General features: G+C 37.3%; 1 protein-coding gene across 1 annotated transcript; it reads left to right on the top strand.

Annotated features, from left to right (window-relative positions):
* The first annotated feature begins 248 nt into the window (after window positions 1-248).
* On the top strand, window positions 249-27,933 carry LOC129125675 (transmembrane 9 superfamily member 2-like). Its single transcript, XM_054641228.2, has 17 exons — window positions 249-469; window positions 844-911; window positions 2,205-2,298; window positions 3,882-4,009; window positions 4,234-4,363; window positions 5,318-5,445; window positions 6,637-6,748; window positions 8,873-8,952; window positions 9,813-9,921; window positions 13,094-13,226; window positions 14,222-14,341; window positions 14,519-14,576; window positions 17,416-17,575; window positions 18,219-18,370; window positions 19,329-19,440; window positions 19,856-20,027; window positions 27,294-27,933. Exons 1-17 carry the CDS (start codon window positions 353-355, stop codon window positions 27,359-27,361), a joined length of 1,941 nt encoding a protein of 646 aa, XP_054497203.2. The 5' UTR covers window positions 249-352; the 3' UTR covers window positions 27,362-27,933.

Genomic DNA, 27,933 nt, shown 5'->3' with positions numbered 1-27,933 from the left:
ACTTCCAGTGATGGGGCATCCACAGCTTCTCTGTGCAACCTGCGCCAGGGCCCCAGGCCGCACACCCATCCTCGCAGGGAGGAATTTCTCCCCAGTGTCCCGCCTAAGCCCGCCCTCTGGCAGCGGGAATCTGTTCCCCCTTGTCCTGTCGCCTCCGGTTCTTCAGAGTGCCCTCCCCCAAGATGGCGCCCGGCGCTTCCCCCTTCACCGCGCAGCCGCTGTGGCCCCGACCCGGCCGTGACGCGGCTGCCGCCGCCTCCGACTGTGCTGGGGCCGCCTCCGCAAGGCGCTGCCCGGGGCGGTCGGGGCTGCCGCTGCGCCTCATGGTGCCTTTGCCCGTCCAGGCTGCAAGATGAGGCTGCTGGTTGCTGCACTCTTGCTGGCGGCGCCTCTCGGCGCCGCCTTCTACCTGCCTGGCTTGGCGCCTGTCAGCTTCTGTGAGGAGAACGAGCAGACCGAGAGCTGCAAGGTGAGAACCCGCACGGGAGGGCCCGACGTGGGCCATCCCCTCGCTCTGCCCCACGCGGGGCTCCCACGGCGAGGGGACTCCGCGGGGCATTCCCAATCCCGCTGCTCGTAGCTGTCCTCCCGCGGGCGGCAGCCTCTGTCCCGGAAGACAGGCACCCCTAGCTGGTATTCCCTTTTCCCGCTGAACTTTACAGCCTAGCGCTGGGAGGACCCTTAGCTCCTTCTTCCTGCCGTGGCCGGGGCCTGTCAGCAGCCAAGGGTAACTCCGCCATGGGATAGCAGCATTTGCTAGTTAGCCTCGCGTTTCATACCGGCCGCACGTTTGTTTCTGAAAGTCCGTATTTTCATACTTTTTCTCCTTCTTTCCCGTTTCAGTCACTCATTGAGCTCTTCGTGAACCGGCTGGACTCTGTTGAATCAGTTCTGCCATACGAATATGATGCGTAAGTACATCCCAATACTTTTCCAGAAGTGTTTGGAAAGACGATTTTCTGTTACTGTAAGGGTGTCAGTATTGTGGCTGTAGGAATGGAAGAGTGAATCCGGTGCTCAGTGGCAGGAATTAAGTACAAGAGGGTGGGAGGGATGAAGGCCACACCCGTGCCACCTGACCGTCCTAAGTTACTGTTTAAAAAAAGGCTGCAGGGTTTCTTATGGGTGCATTTTTTTGAGCTGAGTACAAGATTTAGTGTTGACTGTTTGACATAGTTTGAAAGTTCTTTCCTGCTAGGCAAATCTAGGACATAAGATGCTTTGAGTTCCTTTTTTCCCCCTGATAATTGAAAGAAACTCAGAAACCAGTCACTGTTAACTTTCCTTTTTTTTTTTTTTTGCCAAAGCTCTGTAGCTAATTCTTGGTTTGTTGGTTTTGGTTTTGTTTAATTTTGATTCTTTTATATGAAAATTTCTACCTGCTTTTGCAGATATTTATAGGCCTACAAAGCAATGATAAACAATATGATTTGCAGTCTTGCTGCTGGGCACAGAAAAGAAAACTTGCAGGTATTTTAGTTCTTTCCTTGGGCAGTGCAGCAGTAGAAGTAAGATGAAAGACTAGCTAAGAAATCCCCCGTCTCTATTTCCTTTAAACTTTATGGAAGCCAGTGAATTAAGACCATTGATTGAGGAAATGGTTATGTTCCAAAGATAAGTATGGGTTTGTTTGTTGTTATGTTGGGGTTTTTTAACATAATGTGCTGCTACCTGTGTTTAATGCAAAGCCAGAATGGTTACATTCTCCCGTATTCAGCAGTTTCGAGCTGTATGTAGCTGAAAAGAATTGGTGAATGCTGTTTGGTGGTGTGGCACTGTAAGACTAAAACCACTTTCCTTCTGTGAAATGTGTTTTGTGTTAAATGCTATTTGTAAATATTCCTTTAAGAAAGGAGTGTGGTTTTTCAGAAACTTTCTGCGTGAGAAAAGTCTGTAGCACAGTGCCTTTTTTCCCACAAAATGAAACATTCTATTGTTTGTTTAAATTGCCATTTGAAAAGGGTGGGTGAATTAACCATCGTCCATTTTGTTAAAGATATGCTGGAATATGTATTGGTTGAAATTGATATTAAAATAAATATCACCTTTCTTTGCAAAGGCTCTCAGATTTTTAACTACCAGTGGCTAAACTGTTAAAAATCATGAAAACTACTAAGGACATAATTTAAGAATTTGTTTTAGGCTGGCATTTACAGTTATATGTCAATTCAAAATAAAAGGGAACCTTTGCTACTTTTTTCCAGTTTTGACTTCTGTCAAGATAAGGAAGAGAAAAGACCATCAGAAAATCTTGGACAAGTGCTGTTTGGGGAGAGAATAGCATCGTCTCCATATAAGGTTATTTTGTCCCTTGAAGTTGATCCTGTTTAAATTTGATAGTAGTTGTTCTGATGGCTGTAATCCATAGACATAGCTGAAGATTTGATGACTGGGTGATTATTTTTGTTTATATTTTTTAATATAACCACTATGGAGTTTGTGTAATAAAACCCAATAAAACTCCTCCCAACCCGAAGGCATCTTAGGTTGGTTAATTACAGTTAGGAAACTAGTGATCACCCTTCTTGCCTGTTGCTCTGTGATAGAGAAGTCCAGAAACTATATCTTAGGTAGTTATTTAATAGCTGGATGTAAGGTGTGCTAGATGATGTGAAATAATTGGTTTATTAAATGTAACATTGGAGACTATAAAGTGATAGTTCAGGAACTGTTTTGTATACTTGGTTGTAGTATTGGGCAACTTCCAGATGGGAAGGGGAAATTAGGTTATGGCTCTCTTGGAGCTTTTCTCTGCTTGTACATACTTATCATCTGCTGTTGGAAACCAAATTTTTCAGGGTTGATGCATATCACTTGGAACCTTCTGTAAAACAAATGCATGGAAATATTTTGTGGGTTGGGTATGTGGTATTTTTCTGTATCATGCCCTGCATTAGCAATGACCAAATGTAGCATATCTAAAAAGCTGTGCCATCAGCTTGGGACAGTTATTAGCAGCGGAGGAGCTGTGGTCAAGCAGTGGCTCTTGGTGTTTGAGAGCTGTATGGGGTTCAAATACAGTTTCCAGACTTGGATTTGCCAGTCAAGCTGAAGACTGTGCTACGTGTGTCTGTGACGATTGCTAGATAATCCACATCCCTGTGAGAAAAAGGGGCAGCAGTTTCTGAGTCTGCTGCTATTCAGTCTTAAGGGACCTGATCACATCTTTTCATTAGTCTGTTAAGTAGGTGATGCCCTCTCCCTTACATGAACTGCCCTTAGAAATCTCCTTGATTGTCTGAGCTAATGTAATTTTAAGTCTTATGACTAGTGGTCACAAGAAGCTTTTAAATATGTAGCATGATGGGTCATTTGGACTGGATATATAATGAATAGATTAGGTGTTCTAACAGCTGTTTGAAATGGCTGTACACAACAGTAATTAAGAAGTGCTGTTCCTGGTTAGCATTTGGGCCTTAATAATATTAGAATTTTCAGTCATGCTTTAAGCTCACTAACAGGTAAATACTAACCGGGTTAGAAGTTGGAGATGCAAATTTGAGTGTGTTTGTGTTAGGTGATGTCTATGCTTGAAGCTTAGATATTGTGCAACTTGTGTTTTTGGCAGCCTTATCTGACTTGGTTGTCATGGAGAAAGCCAGCTAAAGTTAACATGAAACATTGAAGAATGGTGTAGTGAAAGTCTGTTTTAGCCCATGATGAAATTATCAAAATAAAGCAAACTGGTAAAAGAAAAAGCATTACCTTTTCTACTAATTTTCAGTTTTCAGTCCTCAGGGTTTATCCTTCAGAAACTTACAGTAAGGAGCTAAAGTAATTTAAAAAACCACTTCCCTAATTTATCTGAAAATAACCCAAAGTGCTAAAAGATCTTTCAAGCAAAATTGAAGTGACTTTTTTATGTGTGCTTTTTCTAACAGTTCACTTTTAAAAAGCAAGAAACTTGCAAGAAGGTTTGTACAAGATCATATGACCCAGGAAACAGTGCTGATAAAAGCAAACTGGCTTTTTTGAAGAAAGGAATGCAATTGAATTATCAGCATCACTGGTAAGCCAAGACATATGCTTGAGATTGGGTTTATTTTCTGCTTTTTGACATTTGTTACCTATGTTTTAAGTTGTTGCTTTCTTCCTTTTGTGTGATAATTGTCTCTCTACTGTGCGTCTTGTAGGCATTACTGAAAATTGTGTGCATTACATGAATGTGAAATGTCACTGTGAAGTGAGGTGCACCCCTTTCTGAGGACGTGTTCTTTGATGATTTCTGTCTAGGATTATCGATAACATGCCTGTAACGTGGTGTTATGATGTGGAAGATGGACAAAAATACTGTAATCCAGGATTTCCAATAGGATGTTTTGTTACTCCAGATGGTAGAGTTAAAGATGCTTGTGTTATAAATGTAAGTGGTGGAACTTTCTTTGTTAGTATAGGGTGGTTTCATTTGTGGTTTTACTTTCAAGCTTTGTTTTCCTGAGAAAGAACAGATGTGTTTGTAAACATGCTTAATGTTCAGACTGTGGGCACTGACAGAGCTGAGTGCTGCTTGTGTGTGCAGTGACTCACTGATACAGTTTTCAAATAAAATGTTCTTAGAGGTCTTTGACTAATATATGTTTAATAAAGGTAAAAGAATGGTGTGGGCGTTTAAAAGTCTTAAAAAATTTGAGGTTTTATTCTGAAATTTCATGTGTTTCCATCCTAGTACCTATTTAATTTTTGTCTGTCATGTTCATATGCAAGATGTTCTTTTATCAGTATCAGATAGAGGCTTTCTAGTGAAGTCCTAGAAATGAGCTCTGTGTTCTAGTTGCAAAAGTCACGTCTAGCACAGTTTACAAGTTAAATGTGTCAGGGTTTTTCCAGGTGGCTGAAGGTTTATAAACACAGCTGTGACAGAGAAAATTATGTTGACAGTTGGAAATGTGTCAGTCATCCTGCGAGATCCATTGTGAGCTAGTACAATTACAGATCGTAGTGATAGTTTTGTCCCTCCTGGGTGAGGGACAGCACTCCTCTTGGTGAGGAGAGAGCTTCCCATGACTCTGCTCTACCACTTGACCTCCTGCTTTTGTGCAGTGCAGTCAGTTAATTTGTATGCAGCAGGTCTGATGCTTCTTTGAAGTGTTGCATTTATCATGCACGTTCAGTTTACTCTGCCTACAGTGACCTTCCAACTCAGTTGCTCCTCAGGCTCCCCAGACTGTTGAAAGTGGTCTTTTATACAGGTATATTAATGTTGAAGCGTTTGCCTTTGTTGCTCCTTCATGCAACACCAGTCTCATGATAAAGTTCTTGACTTCTTGCGCCCTCTCCTGTTGGAGAAGTTGCTCAGTCTCCTGATCATGTTTTATAGTCAGAGTTTAACAAGAAGAACACTTTCTACCTCTTCAACCACGTTGACATAACAATCATGTACCACAGCGGGAAGGATGAAAACTGGCCTGGTGCAAGACTGGTGATGGCAAGACTGAGACCACAAAGGTAATTGTGCATTAAAGCATCAGGTTCTGGTACTCTGGAGTCCTAACAGCAGTTCCAGACAGAACAGTTCCTTAGAGATGTTATTGGAGTTAATAAATTCTGAGTAACTTGTTATTCTGACTTCTGGTAAAGTTTTCAGTGTGCTGGTTTATGCCTGGAGCTGTTTACAAGGACAGTTCCACCACTGTAAATGTCATTTAACTTTGCTTTTATAGTGTTTCCCGAAGTCCCTTGTGATGGAAAAGCTACTTATACAGACTTTTAGAACCTGACCCAAACAACAGAGCCTTTTTCATGTTTTGCTTGATTTGTATCTGGGTGTGTATGTTTTCAGATATACTGAGAAACACCCTTTCACTGAGTAACAGTTTCCCATGTCAGATCTGTTATCTGTCATCCAAATGTACTTTGGATGAATGTACAGGTGTACTTTTTCCTGTGTAAGTTTGTATAAGAGGTATAGTTGAAATACCACAAATTAACACTGCTATTCAGAATTGAATGACAACAACTAATTTCCTAGGAAGACTAACTGATTTCCTCAAACAGTACCTGATTAGTTTTTGTGTTGACCAGAGTGGAGGTGCAACAACGCAGAGGTCAGGAGAACACTGGAGCAGCTACTTTGGCTTCTGGTCAATCTGTTCATACACAGTTCATATTTATCTATATTTGGCAATTGCAGCCCAGTTAAAAAATTTCAAACCAGGTAGTTTTTTTATAGCTAAACTTTTCTCTCTTTTCTGTAGAGATTAAGTAAGTTAAGAAATTACACTACTACAGTTTCTGAAGTCATACAGACATGCTTGGTACAACATGACTTGATTGTACTTGGTTTTTGTCTTGCAAAGGTACAGTGGTTTTTTAGTGAATTATACTTGCTATACAAGTTTATTCCTTCCATGAGTGCCGGGAAGATTCTACCAATCTTATTAATTTTTTCATAAATGCTTTATCAGTAGCATCCTGAATGGCTGAAAAATGAGAATTTCCCTTTTCCCTGGCAGTGCAGACCACGAGGGGGCAGTTAGGTTGCACATAACCTTAATTTTGTCATTCTCTGACCAGGTGCTTTGCTTCAACATTGAAGCTCTCCTTATGGGGAGTATTTGTGGTTGGAGCACAATGTTAAATTTTTTTAAAGAAAATTGAAGTTTTTAAAAATTTTATTTAACTTCTTTTCCTTGTTAGCTACAAGCATACAGATGAGAACAACTTAAGCTGTGAAGGCCCACCTATGGAGATTCCTGGAGAATTCACCAATAAACTGAATTTGGTTTACACCTACTCTGTGACATTTGAAGTAAGTATTAAATCTGTTACATGAATATGTAATTCCACAAAAGAATGAAATCAGAGCAATTGGATAACTTTCTAATAGCTGTAAGTGGATTACAGCAGTGTAAATTCTGTAAGGATGGTCTTGTGAAGTATTTTTCTGAAAATCTTAACAGGTTTTTTGTTCTTGTAACTTAATTGACACTATGAAAATATAAAGGAAGGCCTTTCCCCCCCTGAGTTTTATTACTAATAGAAAATTAGCAGATTGTATAACTGGAAGAGTTGTCTTCTTTGAGGTAAACTCTGCTTTCAGATTTCAGTCAGGCTGCTGAGAGTCTTATGTTAAAGAACAGTTTATATTTGGGAACATTTTCTTTGTTAAATGTTGACTGTGAAGTTTTATCTCATGAAGTTGAAGGGTTTGTCTCATTTTGTGTGGTGTTTATTTTTTCACTGGCTTTTTCTTGAGTAGGTGATCATTTATTTTTTACAATTAATACTCTAATGTATACTAATATACTAATGCTTTATTCAGCCTGTAAGGAGTTAGGGGGAAGTTTCTTTCTGGCAAATGGGTCTTTACCCCAGCATGGAAAGTGAGCCTCCTGTAGGTGTGACTATAATTTGATTCAAGGTACTTCAAATCTTGGTACCTCTGTTTCAGTCTGTCCTGAAAGCGTGGCTGTTTTTCTGATGTAACACACCAGTCTTAAAAGGTTTGGCTTGAGACCACAAGCTTGTTTTGTACAGACAGTGAAGCAGCCATGATATGGCAACAGCTTTCATCCTGCCAAATTGAATTTGATTTGAACCAGTGACCTTGAGGTGCAAGGCTCAGTAGCCTGTTACTTTTCCGTTGAAACACCCAATCCTCTTTCAACTCTGATTTTCCTACATGAATGAGCCTTCTTTCATTAACATTTGTGTTTACATCTTGAGGTAAATTGTGATTCAGAACTTCGGTATGAACTTTGGTTACACAATGGGTGAGGTGTTTGGGTACCCACACTCTTTTTCCCTGACATGGAGCAGATAAGGCTCACATCCAGTGGGTTTGGATACTTCCAGCAGGTGGCACTTCAAAACTGCTTATTCTCTCTGTCATCCATAAGCCTTGGTTTGAAATAATACCTTGTGTGGTTTACTTTTTATTAGTAGTTTCAAAATAACTTGAAAGTGGAGTGTTTATCAGTGAGAAGCGTTTTTAAATAGGAAAGCATCAGTTTAAGCAAGCCTGACTACATAAAGCATAAATATATAACTGTTTTGTGGTCCTTCTTAATATACTTCTGATGAAAAAGTTAGCATGTCTGCTTTAATTAACTGACATGGACAAGGCATTTAGCACTATGTGAAAAGTATGCATCGTCATGGCTCTAATGTTTAGTACACATGTGTACAAAAATAAAAGTATGAGAGCAGTTTGGTTCTTAGCTGTGCAAACTTAGCACCTTGTGAGTAAATGAAGAAATTCAGCAGAACTTCGTGCCAGTCAGGGGATAGAATTTAGTAGCAGGACAACATATGTGTTCATCCAAAGAAAACAAATAAAAATAAATAAATGGGGAGGACAAGGCTTGTGAGTAAGAGTCCTCAGTTGTAGACATGAAGGTCCATCACAGGAATATCACAGGAAATGAAAGTTGTGTGCCAGGAATCAGACTAGAAAATAGTCTGTGTCAGCCAACACTCTGGCAGAGAGCAAAGAAGCCTGTGCTAAATCCATTAAAAGTGATTAGAAAAACATATTTCTAGCTTCCCTTGGAATTTTTCTCTGGAGTATGTTTGACAAAGTTGAAATTTCAAGATCAGTGTGCTATGCTGGGAAAATCTCGTAGTGATATTATAATTGTTTTTCAGCTGTTGGGATCTGCAGGCAGCTACATCCCAAATCATGGAAAGATGAGGCTTAGTGAAGCCTAATTTAAAGGTAGAAGATGATGATAGGAGATTTCAATGAAAATTCACTCTTAGAATCTCTAGAGATGAATTAATGCAAGAGAGATCTTACATCCAGGGTTGATACCAAGCTTAGAAGTGAATGCTGACTGGAAGGTTTGGGAAGAGATGTGGTATGCTTATTTCCTCTTGAGACTTCAACAAACTTGTACTGGCTTCTATTAATTACTGTTTCATTTCCTTATAGGAAAAGAATAATATTAAGTGGGCTTCCAGGTGGGACTACATTTTGGAGTCCATGCCACATACAAACATCCAGTGGTTTAGGTAAGATTTGCATTTATTCAGTGAGTAACCTTGCAGGGGAGCACAAAGATTTCTTAATTGTACTTTCATATGTGAATTAAGTTTTCATCTCTTGGGAGCAAATGTATTACTGCATTTTGTGAAAGGAATGCATCAACAGTATCCAAAAGGAAAACAGCTTGTATTTTTTTACTTTATCATCTCCATTCTGGAGAAGTTTTGAGTCATTGCAGCTCTGCAGTGTTCTTTATGTTACTGTCTGGCTTTGACTGCCAAGTGAGAGGTACATATATATACTGCATGTTTTGTACTCAGCAGCTGCTTACAGTGAAAAGGTCTTTTTTTACGAGTAAAAGATGTATGTGAAAAGCTCTTGCTTATTTTATTTCCCTCCATAGCATGGGAATTATACTAAGTAAGTATATAATTTGTGTTGAAGTGTTAATGTTTTGCAATGTAAATCTTGAAAAGGCTAATCCAAATAAATTGTTCTCTACAAAATATTAAATGGCACAAAATCAGTTTCATTGGTTGATAGATATAAAACCTACTTGACAGTCTGCTTTAAGAACTGTAGCTATTTCACCAGGGAAATTACTTCTCAGTTATATAAGGAGGAAAATAAAGAAAAGCAATATGTAACTGTGTTCAGAATTAGCAAGGTATCATGAAATACTGTTTTACTCACTTGTGTCTCCTAAGAAGTCACAGACTTTTAAGTCGTGTACCTTTATTTTCCCCTTCTCTGAATGGGATAATACTGAAAGGTCTGAATATCTAAGGCTTTTCCTCAGATCTGAGCTGTACATCTAGTATGAACTGATACATCTCCTGAAGCCTGAATTACTGGATTCAAAGTTTGACATTTTCTTTATCTGCAGTATCATGAATTCCCTCGTAATTGTTCTGTTCTTATCTGGCATGGTGGCTATGATCATTCTGAGGACTCTTCATAAAGATATTGCAAGATATAACCAGATCGACTCTTCTGTGAGTAAAATTTACAGTTTTTACATGAGTACATTTGTCTGTCCATAGTGATGTCTGTCTCTTAGTTTTGAGTACAGTCTAGAGAGATGTATAACTATGATGAGTTTGATACATGCTGATATCTCTGGGGGTTAAAAATTGTTGGAGATACTCTGATTAACATAGGCTGATACAAGTTGATGTTACCTGTGGCTGGAAACTGTGGTGGAATTACTTTGTTTAGTTAGGAGATCATAATGCAGTTCATGGGCAACACAACTTCTGACCTGTAGCTGTGTTAGAGCTACTTGGTATGGGCATAAATGATATTTTATTTTATTTGTAAATACAATTCCCATGGTAATCGCTGTTTTAAACTGAGTCTAGTTTGTTTAAGTTACTATCCAACTGAACCTGTTGTGAGTTCTTTTGAGATATGTACTCCTTAAAATGGAAAAGCTGCAGGTTTCCATAATGGAAGTGAATATAACTGATTGTGAGTTGGAAAGACTTGACCAGTAGATGGAGAGTAATTTTTACTCAGTCTTTTTCTCATTGGTAAAAGTGGTATCTGCAACTCAAAGATGAGAAGTAATGTCAGATGCAAGAAGGGTTTGAATTTTCACTTTTGTTGCTCTCTATCTGGTTAAAGAAATACTTCAAAATGCACAAAAATGTTTCATACTGACTGTGAATTCTGTGTGAAAGTACTTCTGTTCTTCTTTGTGGTTTTAATATTGAATGTCTTTTGTTAATGGAAATCCAGACAGTGATTTAAAGTGGAATGATTTTTCTCACATCCTTTAACTGATAGTTTTTGTGAGGCTTCTATTTGATCTCTCAATTAAATCGTGTTCAGTATTTTATACTGTCTTGTCTTTATTAGTTGATCATTCTTAATGTGATAAAGAGCAAGACTTGTAGAAACTTGATTAGTTTTTATAAGTAACATCAGGGATAGGTGTGACTTTCAGAAAGCCACAGTTTTTTATTTTCTTGCCAGGTGTGAGAGACTTAAAAATGTGTTGCAGCTCAAGGAGCTTATTTAAAAGGTGTGAAACAATTGTGCAAAAGAGGACATTGGCTGAAGAAGATGCAGAGAAGCAAAGGAGTATCTCACATTTAGGGGATGCTGGTGATTGTACTTCAGAAGAGATCGATGCACCAGCCAGTGACTGTGCTCTTAGAATGTGCATTTCATGTTTCAGCTGATGCTAGCTGGCTTTCAGTGTGATGTGGATTTAGTGAGACATTCATTAACGAAGTGTTCAGAAATCATTAGATTACTTTTAGGGTCTTATGACTAAGAGAGGATTCCTGAACTGAAGAGAACTCATGTCAGTATGTTTTCACCTTTCAGTGAGAGGTAAAGTGGTTTTTTTGTTTGCTTGGTTTTGTTTTTTTTTCCCTAAAATCTTTGTAATCACTGCTTGAATGTAGGGGACTTGAATCTTTGTTAGAATGTTTTGAGCACTAAGCTAAATTAATGGGTGAGATGAGGATTACAGCACCTTTGAAAAGTTTAGAGTAATTTTGCTCTGATATTGTTTGAAACTCTGAAATACAGTTTACTACTTGGTTTAGCTGTATATTTCTTATCATTATGTTGTAAGGTTAGCAGTATGAAATACTGCTGAATTTTTTGAATAGAAGTCTGAAAAATACTTTGACTCTTAGCTAATTAGCCAGTAATAAAAGAACTTAATTAAAAACAAAACTTTGAGACAAACTGTGGCACATATGCTTATATAGGATAAATCAAGGGTCTCAATCTGCCATACGTGGTTTCCCTTGATTTCTTAAATGAAAATAATTACCACGTAGCTCTTTGTTTTAAAGTTCACATTAGAACCAGAAGGTGTATTTTGAGTGCATTTCCCAGATGAGTTGTTGACAAGGATTCTTTACGAGTCATTTCAGATCTGTAAACGTATTCTGTGTTCTATCAGGAAGTGACGTACTAAGCGTTTATTCCTGCTCAGTGTTTACCATTTTGGAAACAGAGATTTGCTTCAGGTGGTAACCTTTGCAACTCTTCCATTCCTTACTTACAACTACCTGGGAAAAGCCTTTATTTTGTCTTACCTCAACGATTTTCTTGTTATTATCACAATTAGTTCAAGTTCAGACTTCAGTTTTGTATTTATGCTTCTTTGACCAAACAAATCTTTCTTTGCTGGAAGAACACTGATGTGTTGGAATTATACCTGGATATCTGGTATAATTTTCTATCAGGTATAGGCTGTGGTTTTGTATTTTAATCAGTGTTATCTTGTGTTTAATAGTTTTCAATTTTTGTATTCATATATCAGCCTTCTGAGAGTAATTCTAACAAGCAGAGGTATCAGTGTGGGGAAAGCAAAGACAGTCTTCCAGAAAAAGAAAAGTTACATCATCTGTATGTCATTCACTAGTGTGATCTCCTTTCTTTCTTTTTTTCTTCCCCTGTTTTTTGGCAAGCTTTAATTCTAGTGATAAGCAGACCTTTGAACTGAACTCAGTATTACACTGAATGGAACTTGTAGCTTTTAACTTTATGAGGAGTAGAGGGTCTTCTTGTGGGGTTGATTATCTGGTTGTGTGCGTTAGTTTTGTTGTTTGGTTGTTTTTTGTGAGGGGAGGTGTCTGTTTTGAGTGACTTTATTGAAAAGTTTTGTTCTTCAGCAGTGGTTCCTTAGAGCCACTGGACCGAGGCTTCCCCCTACCACTTCCATCCTTTCATCCATTCACATCTGGCAGTGGGCCAGAGTGTTTGTACTTGTCCCTCATGATTCCAGGATGCAAACTTCCTTCTGGAGTACAGAGACAGTTTCATTCTTTTCCAGTATTGTCATTGAGACCAATGGACTTGGAAATGAAAACAGAAAAAAATAAATGCATGAACTAGATTGAAGTTAAAACTAAACTAAATGCTTCGTTTTAGTTTAAATTTAGAATGATTTTCTATGGTTTGACTAATTACATTTGCTTTTTCTTGCTTTAGGAGATGAGAATTTTCTTCATAAATCTTGCCTTTTTCACTGAACCATTAGGGGGTTATAAAATCAATGAGTGATGAATCATATGCAATTAGTCTGGCTTTGGATCTTAACTGGAAGCTAATCAAAATTTAAATATGTATTTTGCATCTTGTTTGTGTTAATTCACTACTGCATTATGTATTGCTGCTAAAGACATTGTTGATTTTATACAGGAAGATGCCCAAGAGGAATTTGGCTGGAAGCTGGTTCATGGAGATGTGTTTAGACCTCCAAGGAAGGGAATGTTACTGTCTGTCTTTTTGGGCCAAGGAACCCAAATTTTCATTATGACATTTATTACTTTATGTAAGTAACTTCATTAAGATGATGTGTATGTAGTGTAATAGTAGTAAGAAAGATGCAATATTATTATATAGAAGCCTTCCTTTGGAAATAGAGTTCTTCCTTTAGTAGGATAAAATATTAAGGCAATTTCATAACAGTAATTAGATAGCTTTAGTAAGGCTGTTGTAAGCGTTGTCATTGAAAACTTTGTGATATCTGGGCTAATGCTGATTCTTCATGAATTCAGAAATCAAACTTCCTTCTTACAAGTTTCTTTGTTCTGGGAACCCTTTCTGTCCAATATGTTTGACATGAGGCTGCAGCCATACAGAAATATGAGCAAGAGTGCACGCCAGTGAAATAGTACTGACACAATGTTGAGATAATGATAGCCTGCCATAAATAGCTGTATATGCATGGGAACTGTTACTTGATTCTATTTTATTATTGGTTATCTGTAAATTTTATGAGCATTCCTTTTTTTACTATACAGTAGAATTGGAAAGTACACTGATACTTAGTACAAAAGAAGAATCTTTCAAATTTTGTTCTCCAGGTTTAACTCAGATTTTGGTCTTTCATAGGGGAGCTGCTTTTTTCTATTTATTGCATGATACTGTAAGATTACTAGAATTTTCTTGAAAGGCTTGTCGGTCATTGTTGATCACAACTGTGTATGTTGCTTAGCAATGATAGTTTCCTGCACAATCAGTTTAGTAGTATAGAAAGAAATTGGTGGCAAGAGAAAATGCTTTTGATGGATGGTGGCATTTTATTTTTCAGCGTTTTGGCTATGAGAAGTTTTCTACTTAAGAGATGAGGTGAAAATAATGCTTTTGAACGAAACAGTACCATTAGGGGTATGTTTATGTGATGAGGTTGTACAAGAGCTTAGGCACTCAGCCTTCATTTAAATATGTGGTAGTGAAAGGGATAAACCTTCACAGGTTTATCCCTGTGTTACAGGGATATTTTGACATGTGTCCACAAATAACTAAATCTTTTTGTTTCTTTAGTTCTAGCTTGCCTTGGTTTCCTTTCTCCTGCCAACCGTGGTGCTCTGATGACTTGTGCAGTTGTATTGTGGGTCTTACTTGGAACTCCAGCTGGTTATGTGTCTGCTAGAATGTACAAGAGTAAGTACATGCATTTATTTAATGTGACACAAAGTGTTAAATTCAGAATTGCTGGGCTGAATATATACCTCCAGTTGGAGCTGGTGTCTCAGACAGTGTATCTGCTTTATGCTGCCATTCTGCAAAACAGTTGGAAAAAGTCTTGACATTGAAATTGTTTTTGCTTTTTCTCTTCAGCATTCAGAGGTGAGAAGTGGAAGACCAATGTCTTGCTTACAGCTCTGCTGTGCCCTGGGTCAGTATTGTTTCCCTTCATTCTTTCTTTTATTCTTAAGTATAAACGAATCAGAAGTGGGAAGGAGTTGGGGAAAAGCCAATTGTTATGATGCTTGTCTGTGTGACTTTGTGTATGGTACTTTTGTGCATTGCCTATCTGTGACTATAAAGAAAAGTGAATTCTGAGGAGCTGGAGCTTGGTACAGCTGGAACACAGCTTCTTGGCTTCTTGCTTTGTTGTCAGGTGCGGGGGTAGGAGGAATGGGGCAACTCTCTCACAAGGTTGTGTCACAGCCTTTGGGAATCACTGCACCAGAACATTGGGCACAGTGCTGGGGTCATTCCAGTTTGGTACTGCAGTACTGGGTGATTCTGGTTATAATCTTCTTACATGTGAAAAACATGGTTCACTCTCCTGGAAACATTTAGAGTTTAATAGATGACAATAGGAGACAAAGACAATAAAGCAAAGATGTTATGGCTGGATGTGTCTTGGCACTCAGCCAAGAGCACACCTGCTATTTTTGAAAACACCCTTTATATACCATTTCTATCGCATCAGCTTGTTACATATTCATAAACAATTATGCATAGTAAACTTTTCCTCCAACTAGTTCACAGATTCCAGGAGCTGTTTTACATAGCCCCTCCACCTTTTTAGAGCATGTCTATTTCTTGGCTCTGGTTTTGGCTCCTTCTCTTTATCACTTCCAGTTTGGGCCTTGGTCCATGCTCTCTTCAGACTGTGAGTGCTGATAGTTGGCATATCTGTAGCAGGTGTCCTTATCCTGTGTTCATTGGATGTTATCCCATCCAAGCAGGCATTTTAACACAAGCATACTTATATCAGCTATTTCACTACTGTGTCTAAGCTTAATTAAAACAGAAATAAAAACGATATCTTTATAGCAAAGTTACTTTAGCACCACACATATAGAATCCATTTTAATATTTGCAAAAAGCCAATATTATAATATGTATCTATAATGTTACATGAATGTAGGTGGTGTCCAGTTTGGGATGTGGCTGTAGTGTGTATCATACTATATATAATGTGGGCAATACTGTCCTGCTTGGGAAGGGCAATAGCACTTCAACCTTTTGTTTTCTCATAGCTCTTATGACCTTTTTTTGAGAATTAGTGGGGAGAGGGAGCAGAAATTCATTTCTTCTGCAAGTCTTCCATGTTTATTGGTTGCAACTTTGAGTACATGAAGTCATCCCTTGGCAAGTATTTTTGGCAAAAGTGGAAGAAAGTTTCTTAAGGTATTTCTTCCCCCCCAAAGCCTCAGAATGAATAAAACATGACTTGGCTTCAAGTAAAGCAGAATTTCATCAAATTAAACAAGTTAAAAATCAAGTCTAGTATTTCCATGAGAAGTCTTACTTCTTAACAGAATGTGCTTCAGTCTCCCTGCTGTCATTTAGATGTTATCAGGAGAAAGAAGAAAATATATATCAATGGAAAGAATACTGTGCTAGTCAGTTACACTCCCAAATAAATTGAGTTTCACAGAGGAAGTAAAATGACTGAGGCTGACAGAATCTGAACAGATGCCCTGATTACACTGTGCTAGTTCAGTGAATTTGCATAATATCATAAACAGCCCAAGTTCTTTTTAATCTCGGTAGACTGATGGGAGCTCATATTTGCAGTATTTTTTATAATTGTGGAGGGGGTAAGTGAAGTCTATGTTATGAGTCTGGGTAAATGATAAAGATTAGAAAGACTTTTAAAATGGATTTGATTTTTATTTTTTGTTCAAACAAGATGCTTACACCAGGGGTCGCTTGGGTGTGCTTATTGAACAAGTCTGTTCCCCCAAGCAGTTTTGGCAAGTGTCAGGCCTCTCCTAGGAAAAAAAGGAGCCTGTCTATTGCTCTAATCCTTCCTCCTTCCTTTTTCAATTAAATACAGGGTGCATGTTCACTTTGGGGTAGCTTAAATTCTGCCTCAGGAACACTTTTTTTTAACAAAACCCCGACAGTGGTGCACTGTACAGCACCCTTTCTGAGGTGTTATATTTGAATCCAGAAATAACGGCAGTCAGCACAAGTTTTTTTAATATGGAGTTCCTTTGCAGAATGAACATTCTGCTTTGTTTTCAGAATGGGATATTTGAAATCTTCATCTCACCTTGATTCAGCAACACCTTGATTCTTGTCTCTGAGTTGTTTCTAACTTTTGTCCAGGATGTTTAGAAAATGAGGCAGATGTGTTTAAGGGGAGAGGGAAAAGCAGGTCTGGAGACAAATCATGGTGCAGTCTTTATTTAAATTCTCCAGAAGCACAGGCTACTTAGTATGTGTAACTCCGTGCTTATAGAAATATTTCTGTTGTAGAGCAGAGCCCTCTTTAATCCCCCCTTCCCCTTGTGACACAAACTGCAGCAGCACATTAGAGTCCATGTAGTGAGAGTCCATGGGGCTTCCTAATAGGAGATTTTGCTATCACTATATTTATTCAGAAGGAATTTACTATTTATAAGGGACATAAATAAAAAAAAAAATTATGGTTTTAATTGGAAAGAAGGTCCAGATAAGGAGTTTTTACATTTATTCTGTATTTTTCCATTTTTTGTATAGATTTTTCAATGGCATGTTTCTGTTACTCTTTGGTGTTATGTACAGAGTCTTTATTTAAATAATGGCTTTACCTACATTACCTACATTACAAATATTGGATGGTGCAGACATTTTTACTTTACCTGCACCAGTGGTGAAAGAAATTGGGACTGTTGGGAAATTGGAAAATTGAAAGAAGCTACATTTATTTTAAATAATTTACATTTTGTAATACTAAGTGATATTTATTCTTTCTTGAATATTGTAATATATTTTCTGAACTTATTTTTCAGGATTGTCTTTGCTGATTTCTTCATTATGAATCTCATTCTGTGGGTGAAAGGCTCCTCAGCTGCCATCCCTTTTGGCACTTTAGTTGCTATCCTTGCTATGTGGTTTGGAATTTCAGTCCCACTAACCTTTGTTGGTGCCTATTTTGGCTTCAAAGAGAAGGTAGGGTCCTTTGATTACAGATTTGAAATACACCTGTCCTCTGTAATTGAGCCATTGAAGCAAGAGTTCTAGGCAGGATCTGGTTGGATCGAAACATCTGTAATCCCATGATTGTAAAAGGATATTTTACTTCCTTGATATTGAAACAGAGTGTGCATTTGTAATGTCATACCAAACTGGTTTGCTCTGTCCATTCACTAGAATCGGGTTTTAATTATGGTCTTGGAGCCCTTACTTGCTTTTTGTGCTCCAGCAATAGTAGTAGTATTGCTGAGTTTGGAAGTAGTACTTCAGAGAGGCTTCAGTTTTGTACTTCACTAGTTTGAAGTAATGCCAGACAGCTAAGAAAAAGGCGATCTTATTGGATTTTTTTAAATTTTACTTTGTTTTGAGTTAAGGACTGAACAGATTTATTTTGTGTTCTGCTTTGATTACTGGCCCATAGTTGGAATGTCTAAAGCACATGTGCTTTTTTCCTAGTGATGGATATCAAGTATGTAGGTTTTTTTGTTTGATAACGTGTGATGGCTTATGAATGAAAATATAGTTATGTTTATAAATCTTTATATGCTAATGCTAGGGACAAGTAATCTTATTTATGATGTAATAATTAATCTTTTATCTCTATTATTTTTTTCTGCAGCCTATTGAGCATCCAGTGCGTACAAACCAGATTCCTCGCCAAATCCCAGAGCAGTCATTTTTCACAAAGCCATTGCCTGGTATCATCATGGGTGGTATCTTGCCTTTTGGCTGTATTTTTATTCAACTTTTTTTCATTCTGAATAGCATTTGGTGAGTATCACTTTTTTTTCCCTCTATTTATACAGGTTTGATAATACACATGGTGATTTTGAACATCCCAAAGCACATAATATAAGGAATAAACCAATTTTGAAAGTTTTTGATAGTTTTGCAAATTTTATGGAATTTCTGGAGCTTTTATATTTATTTCTGTGCTTAGAATTTACAAAACTAATTCTTCTTAAGGAGAACTTGATAGTATTATCTGAGAGTCCTATTGCCTTGTTTTATCTTTTACATCTGGCTCTGTACAGCACAAATGTGGTTGGATGCTGTTGTGGTTAGGTAGAGCCTAATCCATTGTGTAACTATATTATGATTTATGAAACTAATGTGATCTAACAGTTTCAAATGTGTAGATCAGAATCAGGTCAAGATCTTGGGATTCCATGTTCTGCAAAACAAAAAATCTGCTCCCCATGAACAATCCACTCCACTCCTGAATCTTGTAAAACCCAATCAAGCCGTGTGTGAAAATTTAAACCAGTGCAGTCTTTCATTACTTTCACAATGTAAACGTGAAATGTCTAATACATTGTTGTTCAATGGGAAATATTATCCTGAAGGTGCCGGGTTTTTACAGTGTCATCAATCTACACATTTATGGTGTATAGGTTGAGAGATCTTACAGAACAGTTTTCTAAACCAGTTCTTAAATGCAAGTACATTAGATTAACTTTTTATATCAGTCTTCAAAAAATGTGGAATGTAACTGCTGAAAAATATAATCACCTGACAAACAGGTACATTGTGGACTTTCACTTCCCTTTATCCTATGAAAGGGAAGCATGGAGGGAATATGCAACTAATACTCCCTCTGTCAAATCCTGTACTGCAGTAATTGTCACCTCCACTCAATAGACTCAGAATCTGGTAATGTGACACTGTGAATTAACTCAGAACTACAACCAAAAATGAGACTCGTGTTTTTATTTGTTTTTAATTTTAGGTCTCATCAGATGTATTATATGTTTGGATTCCTGTTCCTAGTTTTTATAATTCTTCTAATTACATGTTCAGAGGCTACAGTTTTGCTGTGCTACTTCCACCTGTGTGCAGAGGTAAAAGTTGCAGTTCTGATGTAGATATGACTTGTAACTGGAAGATGTTAGAAATACAGGTGAGGTATTCACATACACTGTGAAATGCTGGACACTATGAACTGATTGCATTTTCAGTCTTGGCATGCCTGTCTTAGCCACTCTTCTGAAATGTGCCTTCTGCTTCAAAATCATCTGCTGGCAACAGATAAGCAAAACCAAACAGGTTTGATCTTAGAGTAGTTTCATCTTCGTAGTGGAAGCAATACGGCTGACTTTGAAAAAAGAAAATATCTACATGCCATGTTGGAATTTTACTGAGCTACGTTTTACAGAATTAAATGTGTTCATAAGACAATGCTAATTTTTCACCATCTTATCTATACTCCATTTCCTACATGGTGATTCTTAGCAAGCGGTTTATTGTTTCTTTCAGGACTATCACTGGTGGTGGAGGTCGTTCTTGACCAGCAGCTTTACAGCAGTTTATCTCTTTATCTATGCAGTCCATTACTTCTTCTCCAAACTCCAGATAACAGGAACTGCCAGCACCATTTTATACTTTGGTTACACAATGATCATGGTCTTGATTTTTTTCCTTTTCACAGGTAAGTACAATGCTCAAACTAAAATTAATATAGAGGGCTCTGGTTTTGAAATGAGAAACATTAGGTGACATTTAGATTACATGAAATATTAAATACAATTTATGACTCTTTAGGTGGTGTTACTTACATGGTTTGTTACACCACACAGCACAGTAAGATTTTTTACATTTTCTTCCTGACTTGAAATTACATTTATTTATGATAGAATTAATTTTCCTTTACTGAATATCAAGCCATTATATTTTCAAAGGCCTGTTTTTGTTAATTTTATCAAGTATTATCATTTTATGTAATATCGAGTATTTTGTTCATTTCATTGATATCGAGTATTAACTTGACTCTGGATTTCATAATTGGTTCTAGAAGTTCTGTAGTTAAAGATAATTTCTCTCTGCATATGGAGTATGAAAGATATTTTCAGCTTTCACTATCAGCAAGTGAAGGAGGCTGGTGCTGGGGAAGAAGTGAATGTTGACAAGATAGAGTTTTAGTACTGTTAGAATTGTCTTACTTGCTCGTTAAACCACTTCATAATGATGGAAATGTACCTTAACTGGAGGAACCAATTTGAAATATGGCTCTCCAGTGTTAATTGTCCAACTTTTCTGATGTAGCTCATGCAAACAAAGTATCTTCCAGAGGATTATTTTAATGTTCATAGTCACTTGACTGAAACAATAATTTTGAGGCTGATTTGATGAGAAATTTGTGCCAAATATACTATGTGTTGGTGAAATAAGAAGCTCTTTGAAGGGGTACTGGCCTTGAAAAATAGCCATGAGTGTTTTATCTTGGCGTTCATCATACTGCTGCTGTTGTATATGTAGATTTAACACATGAAGTCAGATCTTTTAGGTGTCACTGCTTGGCTTCATGAAATACTGCAATGACAGAACTAGAGAAAATGCTTGTTCGCGTATGATGGGCTGTTGATAAAACAGCCATGACAGTCACTCCAAAGATTTGTAATAGAGGATTTCTCTGCGGATGGCGTGGTAGTTTATATTGGTACTTTTTAACTTCTTCTGCCTGTTTGTTGAAAGCTGCTCTGATTACATTGTGTTCACTTTGTGAAATGCATCTTTTAGTTAATTGCAGTTGAAAAAGAGTGGCTGAAATAGGTAATGAAGGTAAGTCTTAACATCAGACTTCAAGTTTGTCAGTGTAACGGGGAGAAGGACCTCTTTCATCCTTATGTATTTAATTTTCCTAGTACTGGTTGGCACAAGGCAAAAAAACCCACTCTTCATAAAAACCTGAAGAAAATTCCTGTATGTGTTTGAAAAAAGCAGTTATGCTGTAGAAATTATATTAAATAACAGTAGCTGTTGCTTATTGCTGGTTTTTGTTCTTTAGAAATGTCTCTCTCCTAAGAAGAACAATAAAAGTTCTAAAAAAAAAAAGCAGGGAAAAAAACTAGGAGGATTTAACTTTTCTGGTTTTTAATTGTTAGAAAGCAAACTTGGAAGTTTGCATATTACCAGTTGAACCTCTGCTTAAATTGTAGTGAAACAGACAAGCTCCAGATGTCTTCTATAATATCTATCTGTCTGTCTATCTATCTGTCTTTTGAAAACCCCAAAAATGATAGTCTAGAATGTTTTAATTACTTTTATGCTAAAGCAATATGTTAATATGTGTCTGAGTTTTAGCATAGGTTAGTTGCTATCCTGCCAATTTCAATATCACTTACAATATGCAAATTGGTAGAATTAAAAATGTCCCTTTCATATATAAAATGATAATTGAGGTTGTCGTGCCAGCTGCTGAAATGGTATTCAAAGCTTCAGATATGCTCATCCTGGAGTTCTTGATATGAAGGCCAGTGAGACCCTGAAGTACAATAATAAACTGTGCTGCAGTTATTTTTGCAGCGTCGTCTTTTTCTTTTGAAAAAAACCCTCAATGGTGCTCCCTGTGCTGTTTTTGTAGCTCATGAGGGAAGCTACTACATGGCCCTCCTTTTTTTTTACATTTAATAGAATAGCTAGTCACTAGAAGGCTAATTAGTACAACAGATGCATGGAGTACATAATAAATCCTTGCTAATGTAAAATGCTGTGGTAACTTTCTTTTCCATATTTAGTTAGGTGATAGATTTTGGACCTGAAGTGTAAACTGTTCTAGACAAATGGCACAAACAGTAGACACCTAACTTTGCTTTGTTTTGTAAAATAATCCTTAGCAGGCATAGTTTTAGAAAATAAGGGTTCCGTTTTTCACAGTTTCTGGAGGTGAAGGAGTTTGCTAATGTAATGTTACACATGCCTTGCATTAATAGCCTTGCAAAAATGGGACCATGATCTGTTCCACTTAAGTTAGCGCCAGGTATCTTGTTTTTTTCTATTCTTGCCCACTAGGTCTCAGCAACTGTGACAGAAATACAAGGGGCAACGTATTGCGTTACCCAGGGCATTTCAAAAGAGATCATGAATAAGTAAATAGGAACTGAATGCTTGTATACCAACACTGACAGTAATAAAATCTGACCAGGGAAATCTGATGGTGTGCACACCTAAACCAGACAATTTAATTTTAATGTACAAAGTGCAGCTAATCTTTGAAGAAATAACAAGTGCGGTTGGATGGGGGTAGCTACATTATTACATGTATTTTATTTGTGGAGGCAAAAAAATCCTGAACATAGTCAAAGCATGTTTCTTTACAGTGACCTCTATTTTTGAACATCATTTTCACTTGTGAGTTAATGCCATTTTCAAAATTGAGTTTTGATCTTCTGGGTAGATTGTGTTTAGAATCTGAGATTCTGAAGCACCCACCACTGTGCGGTGATTGAAACCAGTATGATACAGAGAGCTTTTAAGGTACATGAGAAGTATCAGCCAAGTGCAGAGTGCTTTTCTATTTGCTTTCTTACAATCTGCTCGTGCTTTGAATTCTTCTTTCTTCATTAAACAATAAAGCTAGAAGAGATGAGTAGAGTCTGCTTAATGTATTTTGACATTATTCTTTGCAATAATCCTTGTTTTTAATTTTGAATTTAACCTGGTTTACTAATAACTGTCCCTTACTCAGTTAGATGCTGGCTTTGTGTATAGCATCTTGTTTCTGTGTACCAGAAAGTGAGAGTATATCTTTACAGACCAGACTATTCAGTAGAATATAAAGCAGAGGACAAGATCATCAAAAAACAAAGACAGTGTCAGTGTCTCCCCACTACATATAAAGGGATTTTTGGACATATCTTGCTTCTTGGCTAAAGAAGTGTCTTGAGTCACCTTCATGTCTGGATTTGTGAGTTTTAAATGGCTCCTGCAAAAGATCCTTTACCTGTACCTCTCTAGAATGGTAAATGACATGCAGTGAGCTGCTGTACACTGGGATGGCATCACTTTCCTAGGATAGTAGGGATTATTTTAAAAGGTAGAATCTTAAAATATGCAGGTCATCTGCTTAGGGGAAAAATAAGGATCTATCCCACAACAGTGAGTTCTTCAATGCAGACCATTCAGGTGTTTTTTCATGCAGTTTAAGTTGGTGAATGGTTAGGCTTGGGTAAAGTAAACACTAGCCAACTAATTTGTTATATTGGATTAAACCAAACAAACGGATTAGAAAGGCTCATTTGAGGAATTGGTGTTAGGCTTGGTGCTGGGTCATTTGATAGACATGTGCATGTGAAAGATGTAAAAAACCTCAAAATGTGAAGGAGTTCTGACTAATCAGAAAATAAATGTAATGGTCTCAACTCTTGCAACTAGCGGGGTATTTTACACATTTGTTTGTAGTTTTAGTTTGTTTGTTGCTTTGTTTGGGTCTTTTTTGTTGTGGTTTTTTGGTGTTTTTTTTTAAGTACTTAGTGTTAGAATTTTTTTTAACAGCTTTTCCAAAAACGCCTTTAGGTACCTGTTCTCTGTCATGTTGTGTTCATTGGTGTCTTGAGAAAAGCCTGAGCTGCAGAGGTGTGCATCTTGTTGATAGTGCTTCAAAACTTGGGTTTCAGTTTGAATCTGTTTTGAAAGAGACAAATAAAAGCAACATCCTGGTATGGTCTTATCTAATCCTTACCTAAATACTTCTCCTGTTCTAATGAGAGGCTCATTTTAATAAGGGATGATTTTCATTTTGGTGCAAGATGAGCTTAGAAAAATGGTCAAGATTAAAGTGCTACCTTTACCTATGCTCTTCAAGAAAATACATTTCAAGGGATGCAATGTGATATGGCAAGGTTGGATTTTAACTAGTGCCAGTAATAATAGCAGTTCTACTGGGTAGAGGTACAGGTGTAGGAAACAGAGTGTGCAGTTGTCTGTGTTTTAAGATTGGCTTTAGACAAAGTAGTTAAAAGGAGAATCTGAAAACCTGTGGTACTTGTCAGCACCAGCCTAAAGATCCAGTATGAAGTGCTCAAATCTGGAACAAGTGGCAAATTTGTGAAATGGGTTAAAATGCAGAAAATGTGGAAAACATCCTGGCTAGAATTTTCAAACAAGCCACGCTAGTTCAGAAGTGTTTTTTTCCCCAGTTGCTACTCCTTTGCAGATCCCTTTGACTGGAATATTTATTGCTATGTAGGAAATCAGAAACATTTTTACTGCTTTACCTTTTTTGGGCCTTGTAGTGTTCATGGAATCACAAACATCCCAAGGGTTGAGGGGGAAAACACTGAATTTCAGTGGAACCAGGCACTGTGCTGTGGTTCATGTTCTTAAAAATAGAGGCCAAAATTGAGCTTTTTTTTTTTTTTTTTTTTTTTTTGCACTAACATAAGCAATCATGTAGGTAAAGCTACTGTTCAGGAGAACCTTATAAATAATGTTCTCTTACCTTATATTAATTTCTGTCCAGTAATACTGGTTGCAATGTCAACACAACTCTGCTGACCTGAGCCTTTAGAAGCTTCCAGTCTATTTGGCCCATGTTATTAAAAAAAAAAAGGCACTAAAACCACCTAGTTGATTTGGTGTGATTCATTTGCACTCCTAAATCTGCAGTTGGATTTTTAACTTAGTTGATAACCAGTTTTCAACCTAGTTTGTGCCACTACCTTTAAACTGATCTTAGAGCATCAAGCGGCTCTTTAGGAGAGGTACCTTTGATAGATGATGGGGTCTTTAGTTTGATGTTCTGGTTTTGATATTTCTGCTCCTTAGAGCTATCCACATATGGAGTTTGTAGGATATATTTGTTCATGGGAGGGAAGAAGAAATTACAGTGCTGGTTAGCCCCAATTATTGATGTAGAGGTAGCAACAGAAGGAATCTGTGCTCACCAGAGAAGGTTCTGACTACCTAAGTCTGTGTCTTGGTGATGAGTGTTGCCTTTCTCTCCTGAATTTATTATTCAAATCTGATATCTGACAAACATCACCACTTAAAAAGTGTCTTACTCTGCTTCTAGTACATTGGCAGAATTTTTGATAAAGTTTGAAAAATAAGCAGGGTGTACTTCATCTTTGATCTGCTAAACAGACTTTTTAGGAGGGGGAGTTGAAAATCAATGTTACTGAAACTTGTGTAAATCTGTTTATAGATAAAATGCTTGTTCACAGTATGAAGTCTTCAAGTTCTGTTATAACTGAGGCAATGTCTTATAGAAAACTGATGTGTTATAAAGATTCAGACTAACAAGGATCAGAGGAAAATATGTGGATTTAGAGTGTATTCCCATATTAAGTTGTGGCATGCTCAGAAAACTACAGTAGCTGTCATTCTTGGGACAGTTGTAATTATGATAGTACACTTTTGTTCTAGAACACAATTTTTAAGGTATCTAATGTGTTAAACATTTGGAAGAAACTGCTTTCAAAGCCATAAAAGGCTTGGAGAGAGTTATTTTATAAAAACCAGGAAGCAGAGACTGAGAACCGTTATTAGAACAAAACGATGAGAGTAAGGTTTAGAGTAACAATGCTGGTATTAGAATATTTGGCACAGTAGGAAGGAGCAGGATATGACCGTGAACTGCAAAGACTTAGTGATGTCAAGCCTACAAAGGAATCGCATTCTTTGTGCGGCTGCTGTCTCATCTCCTATCAACGGCCATAAATCTGCTGTCTCCTACTGTTCCAGAGAACAACAACTGCAAACTTCGAAGGAAAGGGTAATCTGTGGCATATAATAATAGTCTGTCAAAAAGCCTGTAACTGAAAATATACATGGTAGCATGAGGAATGTAAGAATTGGCATACAGATAATAAGCATCCCAAGATGGGTTGTTCGCTTGGGAAATGTGAAGATATAGTTTGAAAGATAGAAATGTAACTCGTAAAAAACCCGAATGCTTCATAAAGAATCTTCTAGTTATTAAGTCAGTCACAATAGTGAAAGAGATTGGATGTTAAACATGGGCTGTACAGACAGAAAAGGATAATATGAAACTGGAGGGAGCTGAGTGCATGATCTTGCGAATGCCTGCAGTGGAGCTGGGAAGGGCTGTCCCAGGGCTGGCTTGTAGCTGTGTTTTTGAGAGGGAACTCTGTGCAATTGAGATCTTCCCCTTTTTTGTCTGTTAAGGGTTAACATCTCTGTGGCAGTTTGCAACTAGTAAAAGTGTGACGAGTAATAAATTGCTTCCTTTAGAGACTGAAGACTAAATTTGAACTCTGTCTCCTTGCATATGAAATTCTTAAAGTAATTTAAAAGTAAATGTGATGGACAGTGTCTTTGCAGTTGCCCAATAAAAGTGACTGCTGGTGAAAACGACAAATTTCTTCATCAGTTTAAAAATAGAAAATTGTTATATACTAATCTCATTCAGTGTTTTGGTTTGTCACTGCTGCTTTCACTTGCTGCTTACTTCCAGCTGCTGTAGCACTCAGAGCATTCCTTTGCCAAAAGGAAGTAACAGGATACACAGAAGAAGAAATTTCTATTCTCAAGTATAAATAGAGCACAATGAATATAAAACTGGGATGGGTGGATTTTTTCAAGGCCTAGTTGTGTGTCATAATTCATGGGTGGCAGTGAAGTATTGTAGACCTAAAAAAATCAGGCGGGAGCTGGCTTGGCATGTTTATAAAAGTCAGTTTCTGAATTGGTGCTTGTGCCCCTGCTCATAGTGGTGGCAACACGGTCATCGGTGGCTTAAATGTACGTGAAGCAGCCTGGACCCTAAAAGTCATCTTTGATCTAAATCAATAACCTAGCTTGAGGATGAAAGTGTGTTGTTAAATTTAAGAAGTGTTTTTCTGGGTAGTTAGCTGGATTACAGTGTTATATTCTGTCCTGCTGGGAAGTACATGTTAGATTTTTCTCTCAGGGCAAGCTGGAAGATAAACTAACCATTATTATTTTCTTGTTTCAGGGACTATTGGATTTTTTGCCTGCTTCTGGTTTGTAAGTAAGATTTACAGTGTTGTGAAGGTGGACTGAAAAACTTCAAAGTGTCTTTTGAACATATCCTCCTTGCTGTTTGATAGTTTTTACCATGTATTGAGAAACATCCTGTGTAATTATTCTAATTTGTAAAAGTGGAAGACCAGACCACAACAAAAAATGCGTATTTTTATTGAAGAAAATGGCACCGTTGCCATTTTGATATAAACAAAAATGTTTACATCAATATACTCATTGAACATGTTAATTATAGTAGTTCAAAAATTATATCCAAAATTTGATTTAGGATGAATAAAAATTCTGTGAAACAGTTTATTTGAAAAATTGAGTGCATTATGCAGTCCTCCAGCTGAATTTCCTTGTGACTGGAGTTTGGGTTTTTTTGTTACCTCTTTTGGTTACCATTTATATGCCATGAAAGCCTAGGACTGTCAAGTAAATCTATGTAAAATGTGAATTTTTTAAACTAAACTATGATTGTACATATTATCCTGCACCTTCTTTACAACTAGGTTATCTTCTTACAAATGTACATGCATTTAGTGTAATGTAGACTTTATTAAAAATATCGACACTGGTTTTTGTTCAAATAAAACTGCACAACTCTA

This window comes from Agelaius phoeniceus, chromosome 14, assembly GCF_051311805.1.
Source record: "Agelaius phoeniceus isolate bAgePho1 chromosome 14, bAgePho1.hap1, whole genome shotgun sequence".
NCBI lineage: Eukaryota > Metazoa > Chordata > Aves > Passeriformes > Icteridae > Agelaius > Agelaius phoeniceus.
Note: the sequence above shows the minus strand (reverse complement) of the source record. Positions and strands in the feature narration are given on the sequence as shown.